The sequence below is a fragment of the Euphorbia lathyris genome, chromosome 9 (assembly GCF_963576675.1).
Source record: "Euphorbia lathyris chromosome 9, ddEupLath1.1, whole genome shotgun sequence".
In the NCBI taxonomy this organism is placed as follows: domain Eukaryota; kingdom Viridiplantae; phylum Streptophyta; class Magnoliopsida; order Malpighiales; family Euphorbiaceae; genus Euphorbia; species Euphorbia lathyris.
In genome coordinates this window covers 21,005,392-21,016,107 of record NC_088918.1, presented here as the reverse complement: position 1 = coordinate 21,016,107, position 10,716 = coordinate 21,005,392, and the positions used below count along the sequence as shown (strand labels likewise).

Here is a 10,716-nt window from a genome sequence, read left to right as displayed (position 1 = left end):
ATCGAGATTAGTAATGGTTCTTCCACTCAGATGATGTCACGTCATCCCAACTATTGATGTGATATTATTTGAATGGAATGACCACAATTGATCCGGATCCAACTAATAAATTTCTTTCTTTTCTCTTCAATGTAACACAATTCAGTTTTATTAACATAAAAAGTAATTTTTTATATAGTAAAATAAAAAGTAAAGAGAAATATAAATTGAATGAAAAGAAGAGGAAATAAAATTTGGAAAAATATTAAATTTATTCTTTCAAAAATAAGGAATGTAGTTAATTCAATTTGGATTATCAATGGTGATTTATTAGTTACAAGACCTTTTAAAAGATAGAGATTCAAAACATCTTAAAATTTAGATTTAATAAACTTAGATCTAACGGTGCATAACGTCATTCAGGATCTAGTGAATATTACTGTGAAATATATTTACAATGGTGAGCAAGTAAGTTATGATTGTATTTAAGAATATTTTTAAAATAATTCATTTTTAAATCATCAACGATTAACTTAGTAATATCAACCAAAAAGTCCGGTAGGGTACCTACGGGTAATGTCATTCCCAAACCCTTACCCTTTTATTTTTTAATTACCCGTACCCGTCCCATTACCCTAACGGGTATACTTTTTGCATCCCATACCCTTCCCATTTAATTCGCGGGTACCTGCGGGTACCCTTACCCGTTAAGAATCAATAAATAAAAAAATATATTACAAATTTAACAAACTATAAATTTAATAAATCATCAATCTAAAAGTTGAATAAATTGAACCTTAATTAATAAGAATAAAGTAGTTTAGTGGTATCACTCAATTGTTGAAAAATAAATGGTTGAGGTTTAAATTTCATGTCTTACATCTAAAAAACAATGATATTTATTAACATAATCTATATATAATATAAAACAGTAACGATGGAGCTGAGGTGTCACTTCCTCCTTTTTTACTGATAAAAAATATAATATAAAATCTATATATAATATAAAACAGTAACGATGGAGCTGAGGTGTCACTTCCTCCTTTTTACTGATAAAAAATATAATATAAAATATAATATATTAACTTTAGTTATATTATTATATTTATTTATAAAAAGATTATTTTATCCGTACTATATCTAAGAGATCTACAGAATTTAAATTAATCCCTAAAATCTCTCTAATTCTCTGCATATCTATATCTAAAAGTTCTACATAATTTAAATTAATCCCTAAAATATCTCTAATTCCCTACATATCTATATCTAAAAGTTCTACATAATTTAAATTAATCCCTAAAATCACTCTAATTCTCTGCATATCTATATTCTATATAAAACAGTAACGATTGAGCTGAGGTGTCACTTCCTCCTTTTTTACTGATAAAAAATATAATAAAAAATATAATATATTAACTTTAGTTATATTATTATATTTATTTATAAAAAGATTATTTTATCCGTATTATATCTAAGAGTTCTACAGAATTTAAATTAATCCCTAAAATCTCTCTAATTCTCTGCATATCTATATATAATATAAAACAGTAACGATGGAGCTGAGGTGTCACTCCCTCCTTTTTTACTGATAAAAAATATAATAAAAAATATAATATATTAACTTGAGTTATATTATTATATTTATTTATAAAAAGATTATTTATCTGTGCTATATCTAAGAGTTCTACAGAATTTAAATTAATCCCTAAAATCTCTCTAATTCTCTGCATATCTATATCTAAAAGTTCTACATAATTTAAATTAATCCCTAAAATCTCTCTAATTTTCTGTATATCTATATCTAAAAGTTATGCATAATTTAAATTAATCCCTAAAATCCCTCTAATTCTCTGCATATCTATATTCTATATATAATATAAAACAGTAACGATGGAGCTGAGGTGTCACTTCCTCCTTTTTTACTAATAAAAAATATAATATATTAACTTTAGTTATATTATTATATTTATTTATAAAAAGATTATTTTATCCGTACTATATTTAAGAGTTCTACAGAATTTAAATTAATCTCTAAAATCTCTCTAATTCTCTGCATATCTATATCTAAAAGTTCTACATAATTTAAATTAGTCCCTAAAATCTCTCTATTTCTTTGCATATCTATATATAATATAAAACAGTAACGATGGAGCTGAGGTGTCACTTCCTCCTTTTTTTATATCATTAATTGTAATTATTAATTATATTTTTGTTAATATTTATATATTAAGATGAATCCGTGCATCGCACGGGTCAAAAACTAATTTTTTTTATGACGGGTACCGGGTACCCTAGGGGGTATTCCCATACCAATCCCATTACCCTAACGGGTAATGATTTTGATCCCATACCCGTCCCATACCCTTTTATACAGAGTACGGGTAGTCCCATTAGGGTCGGGTAGTGTCGGGTACCCGCGGGTACACTACCCGTTGCCATCCCTAGTCAGTGTAGCTATGTGGTTTTTTTAGAATTAACCCTATTTTCTATTCGATGGAGATAGAAAGATTTATGATAAGATTTGTGATTAATGTTCTATCATTGAACTTTTCCCCAAACTTTTGGTCAAAGAAAATTAGTTTTGTAGTCATTGATTACTTTACAAAAGTATGAAGAGGATAAGGGTGTTGCAACATTGAAGGCAACTAGATCTATTGTTCTTAGCAAAAGTACATTATTATTCGACTTGAAATCTTGAACATTCACATAATCGATGATGGTATATTGTTCGATTAGTTTATGCCTCTATAATGAATCGCCTTAAAATCCCCTTAGTGCTTATGTATGAGGAAGATGCAAATAAAAATATTTTTCCAATGATCGTATGCACAAAACTCGTTTTGAAATGAGTAAAAACATGGCACAACACTGTCTGTAACAAGCGGGTTCATTAGAGGTGTTCAAAAACCGAACCGGACCGAAATAACCGATCGAACCGATGAATTTCAATATTTTCGGTCTATTAGGTTCGGTTTCGGTTTTATATTTATAATATTTTGGTAATTTTGGTCGGTTCGGTTTTTAAATCAAAATTACCGAATTAACCGAACAGACCGAAATAAATTAAATATAATTAGAAATGAGATTTATTATATAATTAGTGTATGTCATTTATTTTTTTTTGGTAGGTAAAGAAAGAAAAACAACAAACAACGAAACCTAACCCGGGATCAGCCTCGGAAGGCTAAGTCCAATCCTGTCCTCAAGAAGCAGGGAAGTGAGAAAGAGGGGAGGGTCTGAAAGGGTAGAAACACCTAACATCCCCTCATGGCCAGCTTCCGCCAAGCGATCCGCAACCCGGTTCTGCTCCCTGTAGATGTGGGTGAACTTCCAGAACTCGAAGGAAGGGAGAAGCCTTAATATGGCTTTGATAAGATTCTGGCTTCTAAGACAAATAGCCCGGTTATCTGAAATCCTGTTGATCGCCTCTAAGTTATCAGATTCAATAGAAAGCCTCCTAACCCCCAGGCTAATGGCGAGATTGATACCAGAGAGGATACCCCAAAGTTCCGCAGAGTAGGAGGAACCCAACCCTAGGTTATGAGTGAAACCTGCCAGCCAGGCACCACCTGCATCACGAAGAACACCTCCAGCAGCAATCCTCCCGTTGTTAAGGCATGAGCCATCCGTATTCAACTTGACAACCCCTTCACTAGGTTTACTCCAACCAACAAGATGGACCTCTCTCTTCTGGGTAGTTCCAACCAGGGGATCCCCTTTGAAGCTCTCAGTGATGATAGAGAGCTTTTTAGAGAAGAAATCAAATAAATCCGGAATAAAGACAGTTTTCTCAGCAAAGATCTCTTCATTTCTCCACTTCCAAATTTGGTGACAGATTATAGCAAAGAAAATATCACCATTGTCCATGTTTGCCAATAACTTCCCACTAGCTCCTTCCGAGAACCAGTCAGCCTCAGAATGAGCCATAAAGGAAGGGAGAACGTGGTGGGGCAGAACCTTACTCCACACCTCTTTACTTTTGGGGCAATCCCTAAGAGCATGACACAAGGTTTCAACATGGTCTCTACATCTAGTACAGGCTCCCGAAACCGCCAAGTCCCTTCTCTGTTTATCCGAATTAGTAAGCAACCTGTTCTTGACTCCCAGCCAAAGGAAGCTCCTAATACGGTAAGGGATTTTAAGGGCCCAAATATACTTCCAGATATCCGAAGGAGGATCGTCTCTGTTAGGAATAAAGGCTTCATAGGCAGATTTACAAGAATAAGCACCATTATTGGTCAGGGCCCAACAGTGCTTGTCCTTATCTTCCTCTTGATTACTAATTTTAACTCCTCTAATATTCAGGAGGGTCTCCAGGTTAAAGAAGGTATCAAACTTAGACCAGATCCAGTCCCCCTCCGAGTTTACCACATCGGCAATTTTCCAGCAGCGGATGTCACTCGGCGGAGGGGAGTTACACACCTCAATAAGCGGTTTATCCCCTAACCAAGTGTCATACCAGAAACTGATGGAACGACCATTTCCCACCTCAAGGCCAACTCCTGTGCAGAACTCTGCAAAAATAGTACTAAGCCCTTTCCAGAGGAAGGAACAACTGACAACTCTCTCCTTAGGGCCTCCAAAATTTTTATCTTTCCGATATTTACCACAGAGGAGACGAACCCAAAGAGAGGAAGGGAATTGCCACATTCTCCAGAGGAGTTTCATCAAAAGGACTTTATTGTTATCTTTAGCTTGCTTGATGCCAAGGCCCCCAAGGCTCTTCGGCTGGCAAACCTCATTCCAAGGGACCAGGTGAACCTTCCTCCCATTCTCAGCCTCTCCCCAAAGAAAACGCCGGTTAATCTTGTCAAGCTCTTTGAGAACCGGCTCAGGGAGCCTACAGGCTTGCATGATATGGTTTGGAGCCGCACAGTTGACGGACTGGATTAAAGTAAGATGGCCGGCAAACGAAAGAGAGTTAGCTTTCCAACTAGCACACAAATCGTTAGCTTTATCCAGAGTATCTCTAAAAGAAGCTTTAGAGACTCTGCCGCTATGAAGAGGCACCCCTAAATACTTACCCAAGGACTGAGTAAGGGGGATACCAGAGAGATCACTAAGTCTTCTGCACATACCATTGTCCATGTTTTTAGAACAAAGCATCCGAGATTTCTGAATATTTATCTTTTGGCCGGACGCAGAACAGAAGCACTTAAGGATCTCCATCACCATGTTAATTTGAGCCTCAGTACCTTCAACGAACAGCAACACATCATCTGCAAAAAATAAGTGGGTGATGGGAGGGCAATGCTTATTGATGGAAACAGGGTGGAGAAGACCTTTGCTCACAGCCTCCAGGATCAGGTGAGACAATCTTTCCATAGCAATAACAAACAGGAAGGGGCTCATCGGATCTCCTTGACGAATTCCCCTGGAGGGGGAGAACTCATCGGATGTGTATGTCATTTATTATTCTAAGTTATATTTGATTTAAAATTATATTATTAGGATCTTTGTTAAGCATGATAGTTTTTGGATTGCCTGTAACTGATTATACTATTAGTCTATTTAATTTTTGTCTACCAATTTAGTACAATTGTACACTAATTCATATTGATTGTAACTGATTATATTATTGGTCTATTTAATGTTTGTCTAATTTAATACAATTATACGCTAATTCATATTTGGAATTAAGATTGATTTCATCTATATATATATATATATAAAATTTATATATTTTTTTCTTTCTATTCTTTCAATCCAAAAAGAAAAATAAAAATAAAAATTATTATATATATAAGTAAATACCCAACCACATCATTAACAGTGTAATATTAACCTTACATAAAAATAATTGTTAATGAAATTTTTTAATATAAGGAAATCGAATAACCGAACCGAATCGATCGAAATAATTTGGTCGGTTCGGTTCAATTATTTATTATTATTTGGTTAGGTTCGGTTTTTATTTTTAAAACTATTCTGTTTTTAGTTATTTCGGTTCGATTCAATTTTCAGACCGAACCGACCGATGAACACCCCCAGGTTCATGCTAAAAAATTCCTTATAGGAGACATTGATTCTTTGAGATGTGATGACCTCCAATGGGAAGCTCAACAAAAATATGAAAGGTGGTTATGTTGTCACGGAAGTGTTAGTAGGAGGAGCTTACGAGTTAGCTAATATAAATGAAAAATCCCCTCTTTAATGCATGGGATGTATAAAATAAGAGTGAGCATTAATGGTTTGTATGACTTGCATTAATCACACAATAATTCTTTCAAAACCCACTCCTAGAATGAGGATTGCATTATATAGTTATCCAACATGTTTTATTTTTCTCATCGAAGGAGGTTGGTCTTAGGTTTTGGTTGAGATGGACGCTAACCATGTAGTCCGTGGGGGTGGCAATGCAATTTGAAAACCTCTCGAAATTTGGTGTTGTTATACAAGCATATCGTCGTCTCTTATCATCATGTCCTACAGTTTCGGTTGTTTCAATTCCTTGAACTGCTAATATAATTGCTTATGAATTAGCTAGGTATGCAATATCTAAACAGTGGTTGGAACTTTTTATAATTTATCTGATTTCTCGGTTCGAGATTTGTTAGACACTCTTATGTATATCATCTCCTATTTAAAGATTTCTGCATACGTGAAAATTCGAATTCGAGATCTAAGTTAAGCGACTCGATTTTTCGTTATGAATAGGTCTATTAACAATGAAAGCACATTTTGTTATGGCTGCATATTGTGTTTTTAACTAATTTATTTGACAATTTGTTCAAATAAAGAAAAGAAAGAAAGATATAACCAAAACGACGCAGTTTCGATTTTTTCAAAAACTATAAAAGTGCTACAAAGCCCGCTTCTTCTTCTTCCTCATCATCATCCATTTGTTGTTTCAGCAGAAATGGGCTTCTCATTTGGCAAAATCATCATGAGCCGCCTCTACAATCGGCAATGGCTTGATGATCCCAACCACCAAAGGCACCGCCGATCTTTCCCTTCAACTTCAACTACTACTCCTTCAAATGTCCAACTCTCTACTCCTACTTCACAAAACACCATAACCCCTAACTCAACAAATTCTAATAATACCACATTGCAATCGCCGTCTCCGCCTCCAACCTTTGCTTTTGCGGCCCATATCCCTACCCTTCCTTTTCCGTCCCCATCTCTCTCCATTTTCTACAATTTCACTAACTTCCTTGTGTCTGCGTTTCTCTTTGGTTCTTCTACTCCGCCAAACAGGGGATCGGTCCCTCGCCGCGGTGGTTATTTTACCCCTGCAGTTGCACACAGGGGTTGGGTCCTTCGGGTTCAGGGTGATTCTTTTACTGCTGCAAGGCTTGGGTGGTTCCCTCGTCCAAGTCCGATAGTAGTGCCGGTTCCTCCGCCTTGTGTTCATCATAGCGATGTCAGGAAGATCAAGAATCATGTAAATGTTCATAAAGATAGCATAAGGCTTGTGGTTGATGACACGGATTTGAATTCGTATTTGGTTTCCTTCACTTTTGATGCTCTTGTTCATTGCAGGTATGACCGCTTCTCTATTTGATTCCCATTTTTATTGCATTTGAAGAAAGAGAGAAAGAAAGGTCATAATTCGTTATATTCTTAGTTGATTTTTTGAAATTGAGTTAGCAATTCATAAATGGAACTCTTTTGATCATGAATTCTTGGTCTAGTAGATGAAATAACTTGAAATGAATCTTCCTAATTGACTGTTTCCACTGTCTTTGATCACTTCTATTTTGCCCCTTGCATGTGTATTGCAAAGTTATAGAATGAACTTCTTGCAATTTTAGCTGAATAAGATTTCTTGGTCAAGATAAATCGATTAGATACACTAAACCCGAATTAAGAATCATGTAAATGTTCATAAAGATAGCATATGTGCAAGTCGAATTGACATCCCTTGCTCCAAGAAGATACTCGGAGCTGGGGATGGTGAATTAAGAACTAGAAATAGTTTGATAAGTACCAGACCTGAATTGAGTAAAGGCGGCCCGGCGCACTACACATCCCGCTAAGCGAGGGTCCGAAATTTCCATCAATGAACCTCTTGCCATCAATAACTTTTTGAATGCTGTGTATATCGGAAATTCTGCATTCTAAATGCTTACATTGGAGATTGGTCTGAAATTGCTATTATGCAATGTTGATGATCTTTTGAACAGATAAGAATGAAATTTTAGTCCCTATTATTACTCACCAATATCAAATACCTGGTAGTAATGCTCCACAAAGTTTATACACTTTTGGTTAGATCATATCACATTCACATCTTTGGTATTTTCAGATTAAAAATGGATAGTTAAGATGCTAACCATGTTAAGAAACAGTATTTCTCAGCTGTAATGTGATGGAGGTAAAACTTGTGTTGGTTAGTCATCACCTGTGATGCAGGGAAAGTACTCTTCAGTAGTGTTTCCGTGTTTCATGTTCGTTCCCATTTCAGTTTCCTGGCTATGTTCTGAGGACTATGTTTTAGAAATGTCATTTGCCAGTCTCCGTGTCCGCTTCAGTTTCCATTTCCGTGCACTATAGGTCATCACTTTCGTTTGGTCTTGTCTGACTGGACACTGGTGAATCTAATGGTAGCACGGTACATTGTTGTGGGTCGTTAAATATTATACTTTTCTCTGTAGATTCAGAGTAATCTTTGGCAGCTCCTTCTCCACCATCCGAGGGGTAGAATTGTTGAGGTTTAGGATACCTTTGGTTCAAATTCAAATTCAAATAAGGGATTTAAAAAATTAGATTCTGAATGATAGAATTCATAGGGATATGGGGATGGATTACTTATTCTGTAACTTAATTGATTAGGTAATTTGATTACTATATGTTCAGGAGTAAAAAGGATTGCTCTTTTCTTATTCCATATGGCTAGATAGCTTATCTATATTATGACTTACATTTTAGGACTGTCAATTTCTGATACGGAAACCCGATTTACAGGTCCTGACAAGCTTTCCCTCTTCTTCTTTTTTTTTTTTTTATCTTAAATGCAGCATCACTGTGTCTTACTTTGCGACGGAAGGAATGAACTGTACATTCATGCCACTAATTCACAACGAAATCTATACCCCAAGGAGCATTTGGTTTGACAAAGGATTAGGCCAAACATTTATCCAGCCACCAGGAACCGGCATTGATCTAGGACTTTTCGATTTGGACATTATTCATCCAAAGTTGTCACAAGGGGGATTTGATTTCCCTCTTGTCATTTGTGTAGACGCATGCTTACCTTGCTTAAGTTCAGGTCCTCAGCCTCCGCCAGTCCTGTCTCATACACAGATTACTCAAGCTGTATTTGACATGAATAACCAAGGACAGTTTGTGGTGAAAGTAATTAAACAAATATTGTGGATTGACCAACATCGCTACGAGATTGGTGAGCTTTATGGTCTCAGCAACTCAGAGAATGTGTCGTCGGACATTAATGGTCAGAAAGAATGTTCCATCTGCTGGAATAAGCCAATGGATACAGCTATTTTGCCTTGTCGACATTTGGTGAGTGAGACTTCAATTTCTCAAACCACATTATACCATTATAAGGTTTCCAAGTCCTCTACTTGAACATTCAAATAAGTCAAGTCGCCCAATCATCCTGCCTTGTGTTTTTAAGGCCACAAATTAATGAGGTTGCCGGGACTCGAGAATCCTCGACCGTTTGGTCCTAGAGGCTCTAATACCATGTCATGAAACCACTTTAACTAAAAGCTCAAGCTGATAGTTAAGATCTAATCATATATCTTATATTAATCCCTAACAGCGTCTTGGTGACTATTTTTGGTCCGGTTGAAGTTGAACATTCTATATACACAGTTTTGATCACATGAACCTTAATGACCATGCAATATGTGGTCATTCACCGTTAGATCTAGGCTTATTAGAATCATAAGCTGGAGATTCGAAGCATCCTGCGACTTAAATTTTATAAGCCTACATTTAACGGTGAATGACCAAATTCACTTGGTCATTAAGGTCCATGTGAATATTCCTGTCTATATACGTATACATATTAGACTGATCCATTTAACAAATTCGCAGAAGTTATTCGTGCGCGAATAATTTCCTCCGCGAGTGTCAATTTTACACAAATTGACAAGCCTAAAACCCCACCTTCCCCCATCTTATTATTATCATTCAATTCCTTCATAATTTAAACTCTAAACATATCTTTTGCAGTGTGTATGTAAAAAGTGTGGGAAAAAGTTGTGGTATCAAAACGAAAACTGCCCCTTTTGTCGACAGCCCATCCATAAATTACTTTTGAGGATCAAGATTAACGAAGGTAAGCATTTTAATCTTTTTATGGATGATTTTGATCTTTCTTTTCACATTTTGTGATGCTTTAATTAATGTTCATCTTCATAAATAAGCAACTCCTTCTGTCTCACTTGCTTCTTCTTTTTTTCTTTCTTCTGATTCGGAACCTCGGCGAAAATTCTGCAGGACAATCTGATGGCAATTTGTTGCATCTGATATGAGATTTTTGTTTATGTACAGAAGAGGGGTACAGGTTTTTCTTGGTCTGTTTATAATGTGAAAAGAAAAAATTGTTACTATTGTACAGTTAACAGTTACATATACTGATATACATATATAGTAAAGAAAGAGCATTGTATCAGTATTACTCCTTTTTCTTTTATAAAATAGGTATTCTGTCACATATTTTAATAGAAAAATAGGATTGGCAAAAAGCATGTTGAGGCCGCTAATTATTCTGATTTCGGTGGATTAAGTTCGGATCTATCATTTCAGCACATTAAACTCCCTTAT

The 10,716-nt window shown here is 35.7% G+C and overlaps 1 protein-coding gene across 1 annotated transcript; it reads left to right on the top strand.

Moving 5' to 3' along the window:
* Window positions 1-6,848: 6,848 nt before the first annotated feature.
* LOC136205114 (probable E3 ubiquitin-protein ligase LUL3) lies at window positions 6,849-10,508 on the top strand. Its single transcript, XM_065995597.1, has 4 exons — window positions 6,849-7,464; window positions 8,943-9,444; window positions 10,123-10,228; window positions 10,390-10,508. The coding sequence occupies exons 1-4, from the start codon at window positions 6,866-6,868 to the stop codon at window positions 10,422-10,424; spliced, it is 1,242 nt and encodes a 413-aa protein (XP_065851669.1). The 5' UTR covers window positions 6,849-6,865; the 3' UTR covers window positions 10,425-10,508.
* Window positions 10,509-10,716: the final 208 nt, after the last annotated feature.

Excerpts from the sequence above, each read along its gene's own strand:
- LOC136205114 (XM_065995597.1), top strand. The coding sequence starts at position 6,866 with ATGAGCCGCCTCTACAATCGGCAATGGCTTGATGATCCCAACCACCAA. Across the intron at positions 7,465-8,942 it reads GATGCTCTTGTTCATTGCAG|CATCACTGTGTCTTACTTTG; the intron begins GTATGACCGCTT and ends TCTTAAATGCAG. Across the intron at positions 9,445-10,122 it reads TTTTGCCTTGTCGACATTTG|TGTGTATGTAAAAAGTGTGG; the intron begins GTGAGTGAGACT and ends TATCTTTTGCAG.